General features: G+C 38.4%; 2 protein-coding genes across 4 annotated transcripts; one reads left to right on the forward strand and one right to left on the reverse strand.

Moving 5' to 3' along the window:
- Window positions 1-1,398: 1,398 nt before the first annotated feature.
- ZNF189 (zinc finger protein 189) lies at window positions 1,399-14,109 on the reverse strand. 3 transcript variants are annotated; one of them, XM_017527781.2, is made up of 3 exons: window positions 13,686-14,109; window positions 12,879-13,005; window positions 1,399-4,128 (listed from the first exon to the last, which is right to left on the reverse strand). In XM_017527781.2, exons 1-3 carry the CDS (start codon window positions 13,716-13,718, stop codon window positions 2,408-2,410), a joined length of 1,881 nt encoding a protein of 626 aa, XP_017383270.1. In that variant the 5' UTR covers window positions 13,719-14,109; the 3' UTR covers window positions 1,399-2,407. The 3 variants fall into 3 exon arrangements, with proteins under 3 accessions (XP_017383270.1, XP_017383271.1, XP_017383272.1); XM_017527782.2 differs by having other exon boundaries at window positions 12,879-12,963; window positions 13,686-14,024; XM_017527783.2 differs by having other exon boundaries at window positions 1,407-4,128; window positions 12,879-12,960; window positions 13,686-14,024.
- Window positions 14,110-14,230: 121 nt separating this feature from the next.
- MRPL50 (mitochondrial ribosomal protein L50) lies at window positions 14,231-23,314 on the forward strand. The gene is made up of 2 exons (XM_017527786.2): window positions 14,231-14,374; window positions 22,413-23,314. Exons 1-2 carry the CDS (start codon window positions 14,283-14,285, stop codon window positions 22,798-22,800), a joined length of 480 nt encoding a protein of 159 aa, XP_017383275.1. The 5' UTR covers window positions 14,231-14,282; the 3' UTR covers window positions 22,801-23,314.
- Window positions 23,315-24,498: the final 1,184 nt, after the last annotated feature.

Raw genomic sequence — 24,498 nt, forward strand, 5'->3', positions numbered from 1 at the left:
GCATGTTCTTACTCATAAGTGAGAGCTGAACAATGAGAACACATGGGCACAGGGAGGGGAACATCACACAGCAGGGCCTGTCAGGGGTTAGGGGTAAGGGGAGGGATAGCATTAGGACAAATACCTAATGTAGGCCGAGCACGGTGGCTCATGCCTGTAATCCCAGCATTTTGGGAGGCCAAAGCTGGTGGATCACAAGGTCAGGAGTTCAAGACCAGCTTGGCCAACATGGTGAAAACCCTTTTCTACTAAAAATACAAAATTAGCTGGGAGTGGTGGCAGGTACCTATAATCCCAGCTACTTGGGAGGCTGACGCAGAAGAATTGCTCGAACCTGGGAGGCAGAGGTTGCGGTGAGCTGAGATTGTGCTGCTGCACTCCAGCCTGGGTGACAGAGAAAGACTCCATCTCAAGAAAAAAAAGGAATACCTAATATAGATGACGGGTTGATGGGTGCAGCAAACCACCACAGCACATATGTACCAAACCTGCATGTTCTGCACATGCATCCCAGAACTTAAAGTATAATTAAAAAAATATTTAGGGGGCTATATTTTTTACAAGCAATGATTTGCATATGCAGTCAAGAATTGTTCACTGCTACCGGAGTTCTGAGTTGTCACTCCAGGTTTATTTCCAAGGATTTTAAAAATTATGTAGGAATACCTCATACAACCGTGGCCTCAAACTACTATGAAGTCAACAGCAGCCAGTGCTTCTGCTATAGAAAATAACCACACATGAAACTGATGTGACTTCTACAAAAAGCAAAGAAACGTGTTTCAGTGGGCATGCAGTGAAAACATACACATTAGATTTTTCAATACTGAGAACAGGTCTAAAAACCTCATTAGCTGAGATCCTGATCTGGCAACCACAGATGTAAAATAAGTAAAACCAGGAAGACCGAGGGCAGGATAATTTTATAGAAGATTCAGGTGCAGTATGTTGTGTTTTGTACTTTTCACTGGACTACAAATTGTTTTGATATGTCAACTGTATAGTAACTATGAGTACCTAATTTGAATAAGGGAGAGCACAAAGATAGGTATCTTTCTATACATGTACCATAATCTCCACACTCACATGCAGGCACACACATAAAGAGATGGGAAAATGAAAGTCTGGAGGTAATTTTTAAAATGACTGAGGTGCAGGAGAAAGGGAGGGGTTGTCTGCTCAAACTATTAGAAAGCTGGAATTACAGAATTCTGGTAATTTGGAATTCTATACTCAGAAACTAAAGAGCCTGGGTTTAGTTGAACTACTCCAGAAAAGGTTAAGGAGTCACATGCAGAACAAATGAGAGCAATTTCCTTCCTATCTTTGATTCTAATTTTAAAAACACAGTAATGTGTTTGACAGAATTGGTTTTACACTAAAGTAACAACTCTTACACAAAGCAGAAAAAAAACAGGTTTTAATGATTAAAACAGATGAATTAATAGTTTATAATGACCATTAACTAAGGGAAGCCCTAGAACAAGAAATAAGGATTTTTAATTGCATGCAAAACCTAGTTACCATAAAAACCAATGCAATACCAAAATATCTCAGTTTCCTAGCATAGACTCCAGGTCTTTTTATTTCCAATTCTTGGCAATCAAAATATGTACACTTTTATATGCACCTGGTTGTGGAGGAATAAGCTTATTCACATAGGTCTACAAATATCTTCCACAGATAGGAGGGCACAAAAGAACAGTATCTTCCTCCACTTTTTTGGGTCCATCTTGAAAAACAAAAAGGCACTCCCAAAGGTTCCTTGGTAACACCTTTGTTAGGTTTCTTAATTACTAACATAATCTTTACATATAAAGTTAATGGTCCACTCATTTCATAGATCAGGGAACCATTAGGCATTGGAACCACCTTTAACTCACATGCCAAACAACTGGCTTTCTTAAACAATAACAAAAACTGTACATTGGTTTCAAAAACATCTGGGCTTTGTTTCCTTGACAACTTATATATGCTTAATCACTGGACTTTGGCATGCAGAGCCAAACATATCATGGAACTGAAAGAACCACAATATGAGATGTGACAGAAGACTCTTTGAATCATCATTCTCAGTTTTCCAACAACAGCTGCTCCAGCTCCCTTATACGAATTCAACTTTGTCCCTCAGAGCACTCATGCTCTGAACCTGGGTTTAATCTCTCTGCTGGAAAATTTATTAAAGATACTTAGATAAATTACCAAGTCTTTCTCTACGATCATCAAAGAGTAGTGGGAGTCAGTTGCTCACGGGTTGTTGTCCACTATTCACAGAATCTTTAGAAACCATTTGCCTGAGGCCAAGGGGAATTTGCTTTGTCACTAAATCTGACCATGTTGAGCCATACTAAAACTGCACTTGGGTAACTAGTCTCAAATCAAATTGAGCTTATGTATTGCTCTACATTTATTGCATCCACACTGTGTGCAATTTCTGATGCTGAATAAGAGAAATGCGGCAATTAAAGGCTTCACCACAAGCATCACATTCATGAGTTTCTTGGGTTTTCACCTCTGCATGAATCTTCTGATGGTTGACAAGACTGCGCTGCTGACTGAAACTTTTGTCGCACTTCTCACACTTATAAGGTTTCTCTCCTGTGTGTATTCTCTGATGCTGAATAAGACCCGAGTTCCGACTAAAGGCCTTTCCACATTCATCACATTTATGGGGTTTATTACCTGTGTGAACACCCTGATGTCGAATAAGATTACAAAGCTGACTAAAGCTTTTGCCACACTGTCTGCACAGATAGGGTCTCTCACCAGTATGGATTCTCTGATGTTCAATAAGAAATGAGCTCCGACTGAAGCTTTTCCCGCAGACAGTACATAGATAGGGCTTTTCACCAGTGTGGATTCTTTGATGTTGTACAAGATGAGCACTAACACTAAAAGTTTTCCCACATTCATCACATTTATAAGATTTCTCCTTAGGGTAGATCTCCTGATGTATAACAAGACTGCAATTTGGATCAAAACTTTCCTTAGTTTCATTGTATGGATAAGTCTTCTCCCTGGTGTGAATTCTCTGATGCTGAATAAGACCTGAGCTTCTACTAAAGGCTTTTCCACATTCCTCACATTTATGGGGCTTGTCTCCTGTGTGAATTCTCTGATGACGAGTAAGGTTACAAAGTTGACTGAAACTTTTCCCACACTCTTTGCACTGATAAGGTCTCTCACCAGTATGGATCCTCTGATGTTCAATAAGGAATGAGCTCCGACTGAAGCTTTTTCCACACTCAATACAAAGAAAAGGCTTCTCCCCAGTGTGGATTTTTTGGTGTTGTATAAGGTATGTACTTAATCGAAAGGCTTTCCCACATTCACCACATTTATGGGGTCTTTCCCCAGTGTGAATTCTTTGATGCTCAACAAGCAATGAATTTCGACTAAAGCTCTTCTTACATTTGGTACAGTGATAAGGTTTCTCACCAGTGTGAGTTCTTTGATGCTCAATAAGGTGTGATTTCCAACTGAAGGCTTTCCCACAGTCACTACATTTGTGGGGTTTCTCACCTGTATGAATCCTTTGATGTTTAACAAGGCTCCTTCTCTGGCTGAAGCTCTGTTTACACTGATTACACTGATAGGGTCTTTCTCCAGTGTGGATTCTCTGATGTCTAATAAGGGTTGAGCTCACACTAAAGGTTTTTCCACAGTAGTTACACTCATAGGGCCTTTCCCCAGTGTGAATTCTCTGATGTTCAATAACAAATGAACTGCGACTAAAACTTTTCCCACATTCATTGCACTGAAAAGGTTTCTCACCAGTATGGACCCTTTGATGTTGAATGAAATGGGCCTTGCGGACAAAACCCTTTCCACATTCTTCACATTTATGGCATTTCTCTTCTGAGTTTGGTCTTTTACGGATAATGTTAGTGTTTTCTCTGAACATTCTCTGTTCCTGGGTCAAAGATTCCCTTGGTATTTCCCACAAGAAGATCCCTCTTTGTTTATCTAACCTACCAACAAGTTCAAAGGTTTCTCTACCCATAGGATCCTGGTCAATTTCACTTTTGATTCTTGTAACTATTACACCCTGTGGTTCCACTTCTTCCTCAATTTCTTCAATTTCTTGTTTTACAGTTGGCTCCTCATCCTTATCTCTGTTCAAAACATCTGGAATAATAAACAGGAAATACAAAGATCAATCAAGGTCTTTAAGGCAAGGAGAAACAAAGTAAGGTGGGCAAACAGAGAAAATAAATCAAGACAAAGTGGGATTAATCAGTCTCTCAAGGAAAACAGGATAGGATGAAAAAAAAATCCCACTAAGTTCAGGAAAATTTAGGATAAGAAAGCATTATTGGAATATGATCAGACCAAATAATTAACAGAAGGGACCAAAAGCTAATGGCTGGGCATAGTGGCTTATGCCTGTAATCCTATCATTTTGGGAGACTGAGGTGGGAGGATCATTTGAGCTCAGGAGTTTGAGACCAACCTGAGCAACAGTGAGACTTCATCTCTACAAAAAAAAAAAAATTTTTTTTCTTTAATTAGCCAGGCATGGTGGCAAAAACGTGTAGTCCCAGCTACTCAGGTAGCAGGAGGATTGATCACTCAAGCCCAACAGGTCAAAGCTGCAGCGAGGCATGATCGTGTCACTGCACTCCAGCCTGGGCAATAGAGTGAGACCTAACTCAAAATAATAATAATTAAAAAAAGATGCTAAGAAAAAGACAAAGAACTAGGGGAAACAATAATTCATTCATTAACAAGCATTTATTCACTGCCCATCAAAAGCACTCCAGAAACAATGTAATCAACCAGGATTCAGAGATAAGACATGAAGCCCCCCTGCCAAATGGAATGGATGTTAAGTAAAAATGGGGAAAGAAAATATTAAGTAAAAAGCAGTTCCTATATAAAGAGACAAAATGGCTTTTAAAAACAATAATAAAGGGTTAGGGGACAGAGAGTCTATAATATCAAGATACAGAGTAAAATAAGTATTAAGAAACATGGTCACAGTTCACAGAAGCAACAACAAAAAAGGGCAGTCTGTGGTAGCTTACGACTTCACCTACCACAAGTCATACCTCAGGTATAAGTGATTCTAAACTCTCTAACAATATAAGACTCAAGGTTCACCAACTTGTTCCAACTGAGAGGCTGCATGACATCTGAGAAATGAAAATCTTGCATGTGTTGAAGAAAAGACAGCACAGTAGTCTGTGATATAACAGAGTTGCATATACCCTGTAGTACATTTAGGCCTGCTTCTGACATCTTCCTGATTTTCCATCTCTTGCTGGAATAGACATTAGATAATTCTGCTAGAAGATTCAATTATGACCAAATTTATATTTTGGCCCTAAATGAGCTCCTTTTTCATACATCCTCTTTTCTCTCAATCTTTTATGGAGTCATCTTTGAATTTTCTATTTGCTTACTTCAAACTAGTCATTATTTTATTCTAAAAAAAAACCTTCTATTATTCCCCTAAGAAACTACTAGAAACTTTATTTCTTCTAAGGCTACTTATAATGTCCCCTCTCAAATTCATTTTCAGTGGACTTCATTTTCTTTCTCATAATGAAAAAAGATAGAAGAATTCCCTCAGCTTTCTGTCCTCTACCTATGAAATTATCTGCCAATGGTACATAAGGATATATCCCACTCCTATGCAAAGGTAATCCATCCATGCTTTGTTGACCCCACTCACCTCTGGGCAGTTGCTTAATTATCCCCAGTCTTTCCTCTTTCTTCAATGTACATTCTCTAATGACACTTTCCTGCCATTACATAAATATGTCCAACTTTATCTTGAAACTGAAATCCTTTTCTTTATGAATTCCAAGCATTGAAAAAAAAAAATCTTATCATAATTTTCTATTTCCTATTTTCCATGCCCAACCTCTTCCCATTCAATCTATTCTGCAACCAATGGTGAAATCTGGTTTCTGTTTCCAGCATCTAGAGAAACTTCTTATAAGATCACCAGTGACTCAAATTTTTTAAAAAGGGGCATTTTTTTTTTTTTTTTTTTGAGATGGAGTTTCACTCTTGCGGCCCAGGCTGGAGTGCAATGGCACGATCTTGGCTTACTGCAACCTGTACCTCCCAGGTTCAAGTGATTTTCCTGCCTCAGCCTCCCTAGTAGCTGGGATTACAGGTGCCTGCCACCATGCCTGGCTAACTTTTTTGTATTTTTAGTAGAGAGGGGGTTTCACCATGTTGGCCAGGCTGGTCTCAAACTCCTAAACTCAGGTGATCCACCTGCCTTGGTCTCCCAAAGTGCCAAGATTACAGGGGTGAGCCACCGTATCCAGCCTAAAATGGGCATTTTTCAGTCCTTACGTTATTCAGCAGCACCTGACACTGTTGACCACCCTGGTTTCTTGACATTATCTGTTTTTGGTTTTTACACTATTACATTATTTCCCTCCCTACTTCTTTGTCCTTTTCTGATAAATTTCCCTCATTTATTTCTTTTCCTTTGCCAACTGATTTTTATTATTGTTACCCACATTTACCTATTGACTTGTTCTGTATATACACCCTCCAAATATCTCCAGTTAAATGCCTCACAAAGGGCTCACAATTAACATGGTCATCATCATCTGCTCTCATCTCTTCTCACCTTTAATTATCTCTTGAGAGGCACCATCATCCATTATCCTATAGTCCCAAAGCAGGAATCATCCTCCTATATTTATCCCTTCTTCTTACTGTTAATCAATCATCCAAATCCTAGATTTCTTTCTATCACCTACCTTTTAACTCTCACAATTATGTAGCTGCCTTATAATCTTTGGCTCCAGTCTTCAGGCTGCCAACACATTATATATGCCTTACTGATTCCAGAAGAGATCTCTATAAAATGGAATTCTACTCATGTTATCACCTGTAGATTTGGCAGCTCCCCATCACCTTTAAGATCGAATCAAAGCTCTTTGCTATGATACAAATCTTCATGACACAGTCTCTAAGCCCCAATTCACGTTCCTACCTGCTTTATCATGCTTTATGTCGGCGATTTGCTTGTGTTACAGTCTTTCATATCTTATCTTTCCATATCTCATTTACTAAATGTCCCTCAACACTGTTTACCTGGCAAGCTCTTGGTTTCCCTTTAAGATTCAAAGGAATCTTTAAGATTAAAGCAACAGTTCCTTTACAAAGCCTTTACTAAGTCCACTAGACAGATTTAGTGTTCTATTTTTTAGTACCAGCCCTTATCTATAACTCTATTATAGCTATTATTACACTGTACTTTTTAACTGTTTGTTATTTGTTTGTCTCTTCTACTGGATTGTAAATTCTTTGTGAGAAGGCAGTCTCTTCATAGTATTAGTTCAGTGGATACTGTTCCGTCAATTTCATCCAAAAGAATAAGACAAAATTATCATTATGTGAAGATGACATGAATGTATACCTGAAATTCCAGAAAGAAGCCAATGAAAATATAATCCTAATAAGATTGGAATGCTTTTTCTTACTATAAAAAAAGTTGGTAAATACTACAGAGAAATGATATAAGCCCTTCACAATAGTAACAAAAAACATAAAACCTAAGAATAAACATAAGAAATGTGTAAGATCCATAAAAATATTCCATATCATTTTTCTGAAAGACAAAAGGACAGTTAAACAGAGTCAACCAAATGGCTAAAGAGATTCAGTATTATAAGATCTCAATTCTTTTTAATCTATGAAACTAATCACATTCCAATACAAAAATCAGATGAACCAATAAAAAAGTCAAAAAATCTAAATTTTAACTAGAAGGCAGACTAGTTAAGTACATCCTGAAAAAGGTTATTAAAGAATGACTTACATTACTAGACATAAAATGTAATATATTGTTAAAGCAAATAAAATAATGACATTGGCATAAAAATAAATATGTCAACAGGATAGGCAGGTGAAGAAAACAAGTGTAAGGCTTCCACACAGAGCAGCCTTGAAATGACTATCCATTAGATCTGGGCTTGGCAATGCTTATACAATATCTTCCCATCCTGTGGTTATAGCCAATTTTTCTATAGTAGATAGTTGACTCAAAGTGGGTCTCACCGAAGATCCTGGAATTGAAACTGAAATTGCTAGTTATTCTGAAGGTAGCTAGAATTGTATCCTATCAAACCAGAAGCCGAAAGGATGATAGTATGTGAACATAAGGAGGAAAGACTAAACTGTCAAGGAGAAAAAAGAGATAAGACAGTGTTATAGACTTAATGTTTGTGTTCCCACCAAAAATTCACATGGTGAAGCCCTAATCCACAATGTGATGGTATCTGGAGGTGAGGCATTTGGGAAGTAATTAAATTTAGATGAGGTCATGACGGTGGGGGCCCCCACAATGGGATTAGTGTTCTTATAAAAAGAGGAACAAAGATCAGAACATTTGTTTTCTTTTCTCTCTCTGTCTCTCTCCTTCTGCCATGTGAACATACAGTAAGAAGGTGGCCATCTACAAGCCTGCAAGAGGGCCCTCACTAGGAACTGAGTCTGCAATCACCTAGATCTTTGACTTCCCAGCCTCCAGAACTGAGAGATAAATATCCACTGTTTAAGTCATCCAGTCTATGATATTTTGCTATAGCAGCCTGAGCTAAGACAGATAGTAATTCCTGACATTCTGAGAATGATTCAGTTTCTGGTTTCAGTCCTTTTCTGATGTCCAGCTGTAACCATGCTCATATAGTCTATAAGACTTCCCTATACGAATTTCCCTTGTTGTCTTAAGCTGTTTGAATTGATTTCTATAATCTGAAATCAAACAGTTTTAATAACATCATAGCTGTGGGGAGGGAGAGAAAGCAAGGAAATAGGAAAGTAGAAGTAAATAAACTTTAGTATAGAATATGAGTTGGCACACTTTTTCTGTAAAGAACCTGACAACAAATAGTTTGGGCTTTCTGAATCAGAGTCAGTGTTGCAACAGCTCAATTCTGCTATTATAGCATGAAAGTCATCATAGACAATACATAAATGGGGATGTCTGCATTTCAATAAAATTTTCTTTACAAAAACACGCAATGTGCCAGATTTGGCTTGTGGGCCATAGTTGCCAATCTCGCCAGCAAACAGACTATAAAATGAACAGTTTTCCTGGATGACATAACAGAATGGGAGAATGGTCAATTTCTAGGGTGTAGCACAATGTTAACTACTCATCGAATGAATTAACGAATTCAACAAATTAAAAAAGACTATAACCAAAGAAGAAAAACAGTGAGTTCAAGGTCTTGTACCTACAACCATTCCAGTTCTCTTAAGACCCAGTCTGGGCTCAAGTAGACTGAAAGAGTTATGAAAATGGAAGACGTCCATGATCTGAGATATTAAGCTATCAACCGTATCATCAATGTAGCTATTAAACTTTTTTTAAAAATCAGCTTGAAAAGGAAAAGTATAAATGAAAAGCCAAAACTATAAAGCTGGTCCAGAGTTGCATTATGAACAGCAATAAGATGAAGTAGAAGAGAATACTGCACTGCAACAGTAGAGTAATAGTGATCTCTCATCACGGAAGCTCTCACCAAAAGGATGGAGATAGGGTCTATTGAGGAGGATGAAAAGACTCCTATGGGAGGAGAAATGATGAATGATGGAAAGCTGTATTAAAGTTTAAATAAAGAAGACAAGTACAAGATCACCTATGGGCACACTGTCATACCTTGTCCATGTGGTATTTACATGCTGCACTTTTAGAGAAAGGTAGGGCTGGGCACTTATCTGGTTCTCTCAACCAGAATACTATTAATGTATGAATAAGCTGGCAGTGACTGAGAGACATCATGGCATATTAAAACACACACACACACACACACACACACACACACACCAGCAGCTGATATGGCTGAAGACTAAAGTGGTATGCAGGAAAAAACAGGTGAGGCAAGAAGGCTAGGCAGAGGCTATACTTGGAAGGTTCTGTATAATAAGAAATTAAGATTCATATCCTTTAAGCCATCAGGAACCATCAGAAGTTTTACGCAGTTAACTAATACAAAATCACTTTGGTAGCAGTAGAGATAATATATTTTAAAAAAGAAAACTAGTGGCAAGGGGCTACTTTAGGGATTAATGCAATAATCCAGTTAAGAGATACTGAGTCTTAAATTAACTATACTTACTCAGTCATACGAATATTTAAGAAGCATATAATAAAGGTCCTGCTCTGTGCTAAGCGCTAGAGAAATCAAATGAAACAGGTATATTTACCATCCTCACAGTAACCAGTGAGGTTAGAAAAGTAACATATATAGAATGATTGTAGTATAGTATGATAAATTCAATAACAGGAGTATATACAAGGTAGAACAAAGAAAGGAGTGTTTAACTCTGGAGAGAGGGCCCTTGATTTTAATGGATTGAAACTTGCCAGGTGTGAGTTACTTATGTGGTCTTCCAAAGATGACTAGGAATTTGAAGCTCAACAGAGGAGATGACAACAATAAAAGTCAATATTTATATTGTACTTACTACATGCTAGTCAGTGTCTTAAATGTTTCACATATATTAATTCAGTTTATGCTCACAATAACCCTAAGGGATAGGTGCTATTATTATTTCCATTTTATAAAAAAGTAAACGGAGGCAAAGAGAGGTTAAATCACTACAGTCACAAGGCTAAGAAAGTAACGGAACCAGGATTTAAACATAGGCAGTTAGGCTCGCCATTACCTTTCTTAAATGGAAATAAAGATTTGGGCCGGGCGCAGTGGCTCATGCCTGTAATCCCAGCATTTTGGGAGGCTGAGGCGTACAAATCACCTGAGGTCGGGAGTTTGAGACCAGCCCGGCCAACATGGTGAAACCCCGTCTCTACTAAAAATACAAAAATTAGCTGGGTGTGGTGGTGCATGCCTGTTATCTCAGCTACTCAAGAGGCTGAGGCAGGAGAATCTCTTGAACCCAGGAGGTGGAAGTTGCAGTGAGCCAAGATCGCGCCACTGCATTCTAGCCTGGGCGACAGAGCTTGACTATGTCTCGGGAAAAAAAAAAAATTTGAGACTTATCATTACAGAGTGGTAGCTGATCTGAGTGTAGGTAAGTTCCCCCAAGGAAAGAGTACACACTGAGGGGAAGTCTGAGAATACAAGCCAATGGAGGGAAACAATAAAGAGTTTCAAATATTCACAGAGAGATAGAATAAAATAAGGTCCCAAAAGAGTCTACTGCATTTGACAATGACATTATTACAGACCACTGTTCAACAATTTAAGGGGAATATTGGAGACAAGGCAAAGGGGCTCAGACACAAGGGGAGGTAAAGAAGTATAGAACACACATTGACTACTCTTAAAAAAACTTAACTATGAAAAGAACAAGTAGTAAATTACAGGCAGCAGCAAGAGGGAGACTCTAGCTTATAGGAGAGATTTTTCTTTTTTCTTCTCTTTTTTCCTATTGGAAGAGCTATGAATGTACCAATCATCAGAATGAGGGTACCAAGGGAGAAGAAATAGAGACCGAAACTGTAAGGGAAAAAAGGATGACTGGTAAGTTCTGGAAAGGTGAGAAGATGAGAGCAGCTTTAAGTGTGCAAATAAGAGGCAGAGAAGTTGAGAGTTTGTGCTTATTGGCCTTTATTTTCTCTGACAAACAGAAGATGATGTCACTACTAAATGATGGAAAGCTTTTGGAATAGTCACTAAATAGAACAGGGCAGTGAGCCTATCAAGGACAAAAAATATTGCTAAGATATAAAAACCCAGTAGAGATCAGAAGAAAAAAGCCATACTTTCATACAGGATATCAGTCCTTTTGGCTAGAGAATTTCTCCTGCTGTGTTTAGCAATTTGGATAGGAAAGAGAAAAAGGTGCATTTTATAACAAATACAGGATTTGAAGTTTGCAGAATAGGTAGAGAATAAAGACAAGCTGGTAAGAGAGCTTGCTGGTGATTAGATGGGGAGGCAAGCCCAGAGAGGATGGACACCGTGGTGAAAAAAGAGAGACGTCAGGGGACAGGAAACATTGTTAATAATGAATGGGTTTAGGTGGAAAGGAGTAGGAAAGACAGAGCAATTGCAGTAAGCTCCACAAGGGGAGAAAGCCTGTCTCTTTTGGTTACCCTTGTCTAGTTACAGTCAATAAACTTCCATTGCCAAATACCTGGTCAGAGAATAGGGTATTGGGATTTAGGAGTTGGCTGTTATGACAAAATTGATATGATCCATGTTGCAAGATGCTGAATAAAATTGGAAAGCAGAGTCCCTGAAGTAAGATCCACTGAGGCTGAAGTATGAACTGGGCCATCCATGGCAGGAGTTAGACTATGAAACATGTGACAAAGTTATGTGTGAGGAAAGAAACAAAAAGCGGACAGATAGTGAAAAGAAACTGAGTGGAAAAAGCAAGACTGCTGACATCTCAAAGAAGGAGAGATTTTGTCTGAAGGTGGAAAACTAATGCTTTGGGGACAGCATTTAAAAGCTGGGAGAACAATAACTTCTCCCTTCCAATACTGAGACAAAGGATGGGGAAGGAGGAGGATGTGGGAGGATAAGCAGCCCCCACTTGAAAAACTGCCAGAGAAATGATGTCCTTGGGAAAGTGCCAGGTTTCAGTTAAGGCCAGGAGGTAAGGAACGTTATGTGAAGAGGAACAGGGGCTCCAGAAGGCAGAGTGAAAAAGGGTGGGAGGAAAGCTGTGGGAGGATGAGCCAGGATAGAAAGTACAGAACAGTATGGGAATGAGATTATGGAGACAGGATGCCGGAAAGGCTTGCATTTTGGTGACTGCAAGCAACCTAGGGATCAGAGTTATGGAAACAATTAATGGCTTAAAGGTTTGAATCGGAACTGTAGGACAAAGCAGTTTTGGTACTGGTTTCCATCCAAATGTTCTGTTAGTCTGATTTGTCTCTACCTTCTTAAGATATTGTAATTAGAGAAACAGCAGATTCTTACCCAGTGAGACCAGGTTTCCATAATTCTCCATCATGACATCTTTATACAGGCTTCTCTGAGCTGGGTCCAGATAATCCCACTCCTCCTGGGTAAAAAACACAGCCACATCCTCAAATGTCAGCAACCCCTGAAATAGTATGATTTCTGCAGTCAGTTCTTGTCTCAAGGACAATTCTACCACTGAAAGTGGCAGAGGCAATCACTTATCAGGGCCAAGTAGGCCAGGAGGAACATGATAACTGAAAGTTCCATATGGTGCCCAATTCTGGGAACGAACTGTAACTGACAGGCATCTCAGAAAGGACCTAAGGATAAGGCTTTTCTGATTTAATAATTATGCCCTAACAGTTTAATGTTAGTGAACTGCCCCAAGGCCTCTCCAAGCTTCCCTCATCTCACTACCTGCTACAATTCTCCATTTGCACTGGCTTGTGACTCTATGCAATTCCTTGAGGTTCTCTAAGCGTATACTTTGGGTACAGGCACTGTGCCAGGAACAGAAGACACAAGGGAAGGTCAAAAATGGTGCTTCCCCTGAAAAACTCACGAATGAGAGAGCTAGTCTGGAGCATTACTTATTTCCTCAAGCCGATTTATAAAGTCTCTCTAGAAAAAGAAAAAAAAAAGGAGCCAGTGGGCAGTTTGTTCGCGAACCGCACCCCAGCTCACTAGTGGGGAGTTCCTTGCAAGGCGCTGGTCTTACAGAGGCGGTCAGGAGGTTGGTGGGGAGCCTGGGGGAGAAAGCAATGGTGCGGCCTTGCTGGGGTAGTGGCGAGACAACGGGGATCCCAGGGGGTGCTTACTTACCTTTGGCTCCGGCGGGGGACTCGGGGAAGCCATCTCCCGGCCAGAGAATAGGGGCAGGAATTGGGGGCGGCCGCACGGAAAGGAGCCTCTGGTGAGGCCTAGCCTGCTGCTGGAAATTAGGCCCGACGAAGACGAGGACCCCTGGCTGGGTCTGGCCAGTGACTGCCTCGGCCCCCAGGCGGTCACGACCCCAGTAGCATATCACACCCGATCCCTGGCTGTCCCCCAACCCCGAACCCCAACCCCCACTCCTGTCTTGTTGCGCAGCCTTTCAGGCCTCGCAAGAGCCTCCTCCCCGCTGCCAGTTCCTCCTCCTTTCAGCCAAGTAGCGCTGTGACCGCCCGCCCCCGGACCAGAAGGCGTCACCCGGATCATTCCCGGGACGCCCCTCAACTACAACTCCCGTCATGCTCCGAAAGAGCGCCGCGACCCAGACGCCGCCGGCAACAGCTACCGGACTACATTTCCCAGCGTGCAAAGGGCGAGGGAGCCTGCCGGAAAGGGAAAACGCTTGCCACTGAGCTTGTATCCGATTGGCTGTCTGGGCGCGTCACTGTTGGCTGAGGGCTGCTCTCAGGTCAGTGGAGCTCAGCGAAGATGGCCGCGCGATATGTGTCCGGCATTACCAGAAGAGTCTTCATGCGGAAAGTCTCAGGGGCACCACGTAGAGAATTTTGGTCTCGATCCAGGTAAAGCTGAAGGGTGGACGGTGGGTTACGTTCAAGGAAAGTTAAGAAGGGACGAGTTCAAAAGAGAGTGTTAACGCCTTCGTGGTCCCGCGCCTGATCAGAGCAAGGACAAGAAGGTCCCGTTAGGGTCCCGAGTTGAGAAACACTCATTGTGTGGTGGGACCCAATCTCTTCTCCTCTTAGTTTTCTCATTTTATAACGGAAATACCACCCCCTTTTCCTTTCGCTTCACTCATTCATTTATTAAGCAAACAGGATTAACCTCTTGTGCGAGGCACCCAGTGAGTTGTCTGCAAACACGTGAAAGCGCCTGATAGGCCGGGCGCAGTGGCTCACTCCTGTAATCCCAGCACTTTGGGAGGCCGAGGCGGGAGGATCATCTGAGGTCAGGAGTTTGAGATCAGCCTAGACAACTTGGCGAAACCCCGTCTCTACTAAAAATAAAAAATTAGCCGGGCGTCCTGGTGCACACGCCTGTAATCCTAGCTACTCGGGAGGCTGAGGCAGGAGAATCGCATGAACCCGCGATGCAGTGAGGCGAGATTGCGCCATTGCACTCCAGCCTGGGCGATGAGTGAAACTCCGTCTCAAATTAAAAAAGAAAGAAAGAAAGAAATCGCTTGGTAAACTAAACTCATTATTTGCCGGCTGTGTTTCTTCACAAGCAAGGTTCAGAAATATAGTACGGCCTCCTCATTTTGTGTGTTCACTCATTTTGTGAGTCATTCAACAGATTTCTCAGGGCCAGCATTACTGTAAGCACCTAGGATACAGCAGCAAAAAACAAAGTCTCTTCTCATCCTCGAGGTATTCCAAACTATAAGGAAACGGAGGCCCACAGGAGGGAAGTGTTTTTCCCAAAGTCACAAAGCAAGTTAATTGCAAAGCTGGATCTAGAACATATGTCTCCTAACTCCCCATCTGTTGCTTTTTCCGCTGCACGGCTGTACCATGTGTAGTTGTTTGAAGGTAAATCTAATTTGATTTATATAGTGTTTAGGAAATGAAAACTTATGGTAGGAACTGTAGGGAACAATACGCTCTTAGGTTTCAAACAAAAACTACTACAATTAGGAAAGATTTTTTTCCATCAGCTCATATATTAGCTTTCCCTTTTCTTTGGTTAATATTTGTTATTATCTCTCAGATCTCTTCCAAGTTTGTTTTATTCAGTGACTCAACAAATATTTTTTAGACTGTTTACTATACGCCAGGCTATATTTTAGGTGTTTTAAGAATACAGAGGTTACTAAAACAGACTAAATTTTTGTTCTCATAGAGCGTATGTTCTAATCAAGGAAGAAATGAACAAATGTGTAATGTAATTTCAGGATGTAGTAAATTATGAAGAAAACTAGAGAAAATAAGAGATAACTGAGAATGATGAATTATATTTTCTTTATTTATTTAAAAAAATTATGTTTAAGGTATAAAACGATGTTGATTATTAGTCAAGCTAATTATCATATTCATCTCTTCACATACTTTTTGTTTTGTTTTAGATAAAGGAAGTCTCACTATGTTGCCCAGGATGGTCTTGAACTCCTGGGCTCAAGTAATCTTCCCCCGTCAGCCTCCCAAATTGCTGGGATTACAGGGGTGAGCCACCACACCTGGTCAGTTATTATTTTTGTGTGTGTGGTGAAAACACTTAAAATTTACTCCTGGAAGCTTTCAAGTATACAATATAGTATTATTAATGATTGTCACCATGGTGTACATTAGATCTCTTTAAATTTTACCTTTTAATTTTAAATTTAAAAATTTAAATTTTATCTTTAAATTTTACCCAATATCTCTCCATTTCTAACACCCCTGGTAACCACCATCCTACTCTCTGTTTCTGTGATTTTGGCTTTTTTAGATACTACATGTAAGTGAGATCATGTGGTATTTTTCTATCTGGCTTATTTGTCTTAGCATAATATTTTCCAGGTTCATCCAGGCGTTACAAATATCCTTTTTTAAGGCTGAATAAAATGCCATTTTACGTGTGTGAGTGTGTGTTTGTATGCATTGCATGCACATAATATACATATATTCATACATGCATAGGCACACACATACATATATACACACGTGGCATTTTATTCAGCCTTAAAAATTGTGTACTTATGTATCTGTGTATACATATATACACACATACTGCAATGAACCTGAGAGTGCAGATATATTTTTGAGATACTGCTTTCATTTCCTTTGGAAATGGAATCTTACCCAGTAATAAGATTGCCAGATCTTAGAATAGTTAGGAAAGTTCTGTTTACAACTTTTTGAGGAACCTCAATACTGTTTTTTATAATGGTTCTGCCGGTTTTCATTCCTACCAGCAGTATATAAGAGTGCCCTTTTTTCCATGTCCTCCCCACACTTGTCTTTTTGGTAATGACCATCCTAATGGGTATGAGGTGATGTTTCATTGTAATTTTTTTAATGTTTATGGATGCATAATAGTTGTACAAATTTATGTGGTACATGTGATATTTTGATGCAAGCATACAATATATAATGGCCAAATCTGAATGGTTGACATATTTATCACCTCAAACATTTATTTCTTTGTTTGGGGAACATTCTAAAGCTATTTTGAAATATAAATAAATTGTTACTAACTATGGTTACCCGTGAAATCAAACACTACAACTTACTCTTTCTAACTGTATTTTTGTACCCATTAACCAATCTGTCTTCATACCACACCTCCTCACTATCCTTCCTGGCCTCTGGTAACCAACACTTTATTACTACCTCCATGAAGTTATATTTTTTTGGTTCATACATGGGAGTGAGAACATGCATTATTTGTCTTTCTGCACTTAGCTTATTTCACCTAACAGTGTCCTCCAGTTTCATTCATGTTACTACGAATGACAAGATTTCATCCTTGTTGGCTGAATAATATTCCATTGAGTATATGTACAGATTTTTTTTATATCCATTCATCCATTGGTAGAAACTTAGTTTGTTTCCATATCTTGGCTATTGTGAATAGTGCTGCAATAAACATAGAGTGCAGATATCTCTGATAGACTGATTTCCTTTCTTTTGGTAATGGTAATTCTATTTTTAGTTTTTTTAGGAAATTTCCATACTTTTCTCCATAGTTGTTGTACTACTTTACATTCCCACCAACAGTGCACTAGTGTTCCCCTTTCATCACATCCTTGCCAGTATTTGTTATTTTTTGTCTTTTAAATAGTAGTCATTTTAACTGAGATGAGATGATACCTCATTGTGGTTTTGAGTTGCATTTCCCTGATGATTATAGATCATTTTTTCTAATGACTTGTTGGTCATTTATATATCTTCTTTGAGACATGTGTTTTCAGATCTTTTGCTCATTTTAAAATCAGGTTACTTTTTTGTTATTGAATTGTTTGGGTTTTTTATATATTCTGGTTATTAATCCCTTGTCAGATAGTTTGCCAGTTTTTCTCCTATTCTGTAGGTTGTCTGTTCACTTGTTTATTGTTGCCTTTGCTATGCAGAAGCTTTTTAGCTTGATGTAATCTCATTTGTCTGTTTTTGTTCTTGTTGCCTGTGCTTTTGAGGTCTTACTCAAAAGGTCATTGCCCAGATCAATGTTCTGAAGCATTTAATCAACATTTTCTTCTACGCAGAAGCTTTTTAGTTTGATGTAATCCCATTTGTCTATATTTTTGTTCTTGTTGCCTGCACTTTGGAGGTCTTACTCAAGGCCCTTGCCCAGACCAATGTCCTGAATTTCCCCAGTGTTTACTTTTGGTAGTCCTATAGTTTTGTAACTGCCCTACGGGTTCACTTTGCTTAGACAGAGCTGATTTATCAAGACAGGTGAATTACAATGGAGAAAGAGTTATTCTCACAGATCCCCTGTGTGAGAGACTGGAGTTTTATTATTACTCAATTCTGTCTTCCCAAAAACTCGGGGATTGAAGGTTTTTGAGATAATTTGGCAGGTAGGGGCTCGGAAAGTGGGGAGCGTTGATTGTCAGGTTGGAAATGAAGTCATAGGGGGTCTAAGTGAGTTCTTCTGTTCCTGGGTGGGATCACAGAACTGGGTGAGCCAGATTACTGGTTTTGGTACTATCAGCTAATCCACTGAGTGTGAGCTCTGCAAACAATCTCAAGCACTGACCTTGGATTTTAAAATAGCCACGTTATCCCCAGGAGCAATTTGGGGAGGATCATACTCTTGCAGCCAGACTCTGCATGACCCCTAACCATAATTTCTAATCTTGTAGCTAATTTGTTAGTCCTACAAAAGCAAACTGGTCCTCAGGCAAGAAGGAGGTCTTTTCAGGAAANTGCATGACCCCTAACCATAATTTCTAATCTTGTAGCTAATTTGTTAGTCCTACAAAAGCAAACTGGTCCTCAGGCAAGAAGGAGGTCTTTTCAGAGTCAGATCATAAACTGAATTATTTCCTTCCCAAGGTTAGTTTGACCTACGCCCAGGAATGAACAAGGACAGCTTAAAAGGTTAGATGCAAGGTAGAGTAGGTTAGGTCTGATCTCTTTCACTGTCATAATTTCCTCGGTTATAATTTTTGCAAAGACGTTTCAGTTACAGGTCTTACATTTAAGTGTTTCATCCATTTTGATTTGATTTTTGTATGTGATGAGAGATAGGGCTATAGTTTGATTCTTATGCGTATGGTTATCCATTTTTTCCGGTATCATTTATTGAAGACTGTTTTATCCCCAGTACATATTCTTGGCACCTTTGTTGAAAATGAGTTGGCTATAAATGCATGGATTTAATTCTGGTTTCTGGATTCTGTTGGATTCTGCATGCCTGTTTTTATGCCAGTAGCGTGCTGTTTTGCTTGCTATAGCTTTGTAGTATATTTTGAAGTCAGGTAATGTAATACAGCTTTTTTTTTTTTTTTTTTTTTTTTTTTTTTTTTTTTTTTTTTTTTTTTTTTTTTTTTCAGGGCATTTTGTGGTTTCATATGAATTTTAGGTTTTTTTCTATTTCTGTGAAGAATGTCATTGGTATTTTGATAAGGATTACATCGACAGTGTATTGCTTTGGGTAGCATGAGCATTTTAACAAAATTAATTCTCCCAATCCATGAACATGGAATATTTCCATTTTTGTGTATGTCCTCTTCCATTTTTTCATCAGAGTTTTGCAGTTTTTATTGTAGAGATCTTTTACTTCTTTGTTGAAGTTTATTCCTAGATTTTTGTGTGTGTGTGTGGTTATTGTTAATGGAATTTATTTCTTGATTTCTTTTTCAGATTGTTCACTATTGGCATATGGAAATGCTACTGATTTTGTTTGTTGATTTTTGCATCCTGAAACTTTACTGGATTTATTATTTCTAAGAGTTTTTGGTGGATTATTTAGGTTTTTATAAATAAAAGATTATATATCAACAAGATATATGAGATTATATATCACATATAATAGGTAAGATCATATATCAAATAAGAACAATTTGACATCTTTTCAATTTTGATGTACTTTATTTCTTTCTCCTGTCTAATTGCTGTGGCTGGGACTTAAGTCCTGTGTTCAATACAAGTAATGAAAGTGAGCATCCTTGTTTCTTTCAAGATCTTAGAGGAAAGGCTTTCAATCTTTTCCCTATTTAATGATGCTAGCTTGTTTTGTGTCCTTGTTTGGTGGCTTTGTCATATATGACCTTTATTATGTTGAGGCATGTTCCTTTTGTATCCAGTGTATTGACAGTTTTTCTCCAGAAAGGATGTTGAATTCTATGAAATGCTTTTTAAGCATCTATTGAAATGATTCTTGTTCTTGATTCTATCAGTGTGATGTATCAAGTTTGTTGATTTGCATATGTTGAACCATTCTTGCATCCTGGATGAATCCCACTTGGTCGTAGTGAATGATCATTTTAATGTGTAGTTTAATTCTGCTTGCTTATGTTTTGTTGAGGATTTTTGCATATGCTTATCAGGAATGCTGACTGTAGTTTTCCTTTTTTATTTTGTCTTGTCTGGTTTTGGCATCAGGGTAATGTGGTCTTCTAGACTGTGTTTCAAACTATTCTCTCCTCTTCAGTGTTTTGGAATAGTTTTGGTAGAATTGGTATTGGTTGGTATTAATTCTTCTTTAAATGCTTGGTAGAGTTCATTAGTGAAGCCATCAGGCCTTAAGCTTTTCTTTGGTGGCAGATTTTTATTACAGCTTCTATCTCGTTACATTTGTTTGGGTTTTCTGTTTCTTCATGATTGAGTCCTGGTAAGTTGTCTGTGTTTAGGAATTAATCCATCTCTTCTAAGTTTTCCAATCTGTTGGCTTATAGTTGCTTGTAATAATCTCTAGTCTTAAAATTTTTGTGATGTCAGTTGTAATGCCTCCTTTTTTGCTTCTGATTTGATTTATTTGTGTCTTCTCTCTGTTTTTCTTAGTCTAGCTAAAGGTTTGTTGATTTTAACTTTTTAATAAACCAGGTTTTCAATTCATTGTTCTTTTTATTGCATTTTTAGTCTGTTTCATTTCTACACTGATCTTATTTCTTTCCTTCTACTAATTTTGGGTTTGGTTTGTCTTTTTCTAATTTTTTAAGGTGCATGTTTAGACTGTTTATTTCAAGTTTTTCTTTTTTCATGTAGGTATCTATTACTATAAGCTTCCCTCTTATTACTGCTCTTGCTGTATTACATAGGTTTTGATGTGTTGTGTTTTCATTTTTATTGCTTCAGGACATTTTTAAATTTCCTTCCTAATTTCATCATTGACTCATTGGTCATTTGGGAGAATGTTATTTAATTTTTATGTAGTTATATAGTTTCCAGAGTTTTTGTTACTGATTTCTAGTTTTATTTCATTGTCGTTAGATAAGTCCTTGATATGATTTTGAGTTTTATGAATTTGTTAAAACTTGTTTTGTGTTCTAGGATACAGTCTGCCCTAGAGAATGTACCATGTACTCATGAGAATAATGTGTATTCTGCAGCAGCTGGGTGAAATGTTCTCTAAGTGTCAAGTCCATTTGGTCCAGAATGTAATTCCAGTGTTTCTTTGTTGATTTTGTCTGGATGATCTGTCTATTATTGAGAGTAGGGTATTGAAATCTACAACTATTATTGTATCGTAGTCTGTCTCTTCCTTTAAATCTATTAATATTTGTGTCATATGTTTAGGTTCTCCAATATTGGTTGCATATATATTTACAATATATATATGCAACCATATATATATAATATATATATATATAATATATATATATAATATATATATAATATATATATATGGTTGCTGATGGTTGCTGAATTGACCCTTTTATGATTATGCAATGACTTTTTTGTCTCTTTTATAGTTTTTGTCTTGAAATCTCTGTTATCTGATGTAAGTGTAGCTGCTTTTGTTCTTTTTGGTTTCTGTTTGCATGGAATATCTTTTTCCATCTCTTCACATTCTGTGAAGTAGAATGTAAGTAAAATTAAAACTCAGGTAGGATGTGATATGCTCTGAGAGCAGTATAAAGTGCTGAAGAGATCACATGAAATTACAAAGTGCTGAAGAGATCACATGAAATTACAGTTATATTTGATTCTAGAAATTAGCCCTTTTGGAAGAGAACAATTTTATCCTAAGACTTATAGAATAAGCAAGATTTCCGTAGGCGAAGATAAAAGGCATCTCAGAAAAGATATAACGTGAGCTAACACATTGTGTCAGGAAAGTGGGAGTGTGTTTGGGACACAGGATATAGAGTAGCACATGGAGTACATGTAGGTGATCAGTGAGAGGTGAGAATAGCAAGGTAGACTGGGGTTGGATCTTGGAGGATGGGGAATCCCAGACAGAATGATTTGCCTTACTTCTTCACCCATTCTTAGGAATTCTTACAGTATGTAAAATACGTACTTAGTTTTTTTCTGTCTCTCCCAACTCAGTTCAACTATGAACGTTCCAAGGGCAGGGGCCTATCTCATTCTTTCCTACTCTCCGCAGTCCCCAGAGGTAGTCAGTGTGCATTTGTTGATTTTGATTGGTAGGCAAGATTTGGTCTCATGTTTTTCAACTTCATTAATGTGGTAAACCAAAGATTAATATGTTTGTTTTTGATCATTCCAGAAAAGAGATAGAGCCAGTGGTTGCTGAGACTGTAGAAGAGGTGAAAGAGGAATCTATCCTAGTGTGTCCACCCTTACGAAGCCGAGCATACACACCACCTGAAGATCTCCAGAGTCGTTTGGAATCTTATGTTAAAAAAGTTTTTGGTTCATCTCTTCCTTGTAATTGGCAAGACGTCTCCCTGGAAGATGGTCGTCTAAAGTTCAGTCTCTTGGTGCATTTAGCTGATGATTTGGGTCATGTAGTCCCTAATTCCAGACTCCACCAGATGTGCAGGGTTAGAGATGTTCTTGAATTCTATAACATTCCTGTTCAAGATAGATCTAAATTTGATGAACTCATTGCCAGTAATCTGCCCCCCAATTTGAAAATCACTTGGAGTTACTAAGCAATTTGGAAGAGAAACACACTGAAATCATTTTTTCTCCCTGGGCAAGGGGGCTGCTTATCATACCTTTCAATACTTTACCATATGAAATACTACCAGAACTGTTCTCTAAACCCACTTTTTCTATAGATGAATGTATCATCTCTTTTTTTTTTTTTCTCATATTATGAATGGACAAATAACAGGACTTTCTACTTTCATATTTGCTGAAACTTTTTTAAATGAAATTAGGTCATTAATAATTTGAAAAATTTTGAGAGGACACTGTCATTAACTTGGATTTAAGACGAGGACATTTCAAGTTCACACCCTTCATTAGGCATAAAGGAGTAGTTGCAAGAAAATATTTTCATCCCGTTAGGACTCATATCTAAGGTAGAGTTATTATATATTGCACATATACAAATACACTTGTATTAGATAGATACCTATAAAAGAAACAGAAGTATGTTGCATGTTACTGACTGTTCTAGATTAATTTGTTTTGGAATTAAAGTAGATTTGTTGAAGTGTATTGTGTGTTGTAAATTTTTTTAAGTGAAATTCACTTCTGTTCTGCCTTGGCATTTCTTTCCGGTAAGTATAGCTTTGAAAAATTAGAATATGTGCCAACTATTGAGTGCTGTGACTCTTGCTTATAAGAAATGTGCCAGATTCTATGTCTAACTGTGTGTTCTCTTCAGAGGAGATGATGCTTATTTTAAACCTTTTTTCTATAACTTCTAAAAAGTGGTGTTGAGTATTCACTAGAATAGCAAGTCTTTGTACTTCAGTGCACTTAATTTGTGGATATTACTTAAATAGCAGGTTATCAGATGGTCCTAAATGACAAAGTTAGTTGTTAAATTTGGGATTATTTATTTATTTTGAGGCGGAGTCTCGCCCTGTCACCCAGGCTTGAGTGAAGTGGCGTGATCTTGGTTCACTGCACCCTCTGCCTCCCGGGTTCAAGCGATTCTCCTGCCACAACCTCCCAAGTAGTGGAGATTCCCGGCATACGCCACCACGTCCAGCTGAATTAATCTTTAGCAGAGACAGGGTTTCACCATGTTGGCCAGGCTGGTATCGAACTCCTGACCTCATGATCCGCCTGCCTTGGCCTCCCAAAGTGCCGGGATTACAGACATGAGCCACCGTGCCTGGCCAGTATTATTTTTGTTCAAGCGTTAGATATGGCTGGAGAGTAATGAGACAGAAGGAATGTCTTATATTGTTTTGACTCTGACAATTCCTAAAGAAATGTGATAGGAAGATTTTTAACAAAAGAAATTGCATTTATTCTCTTTTCCAGGGTGACTTGAAGAGGGCAAAGTTCAGTTGGATATACAAATTCTAGAATGTTCGTTAAGAAAATTAGTTAATAGTACAGCCATGCCCTACAAATGTCGTCCAAAGGCACTTCATTCAAGAACTTCAGGTGTCAGTGCCTGGAGTTCTGGAGCTTAGACATTAGAGTTGATTTCTTGATAACCATTGGGGATTGGTTCCAGAACACCTACTTGGATACCAAAGTCCACAGATGCCCAAGCCTTTTGTATAAAATGATGTAGTATTTGCATATAACATATGCACATCCTCCCATATACTTTAAATGATCTTTGGATTACTTATAATACTGAATACAATGTAAGTTCTATGTAAATAGTTGTTATGCTGATTAGGGAATAACGAGAAGGAAAAAAAGTATACATATTGAGT

Source organism: Cebus imitator, unplaced genomic scaffold (assembly GCF_001604975.1).
Source record: "Cebus imitator isolate Cc_AM_T3 unplaced genomic scaffold, Cebus_imitator-1.0 Scaffold51, whole genome shotgun sequence".
Lineage (NCBI taxonomy): Eukaryota > Metazoa > Chordata > Mammalia > Primates > Cebidae > Cebus > Cebus imitator.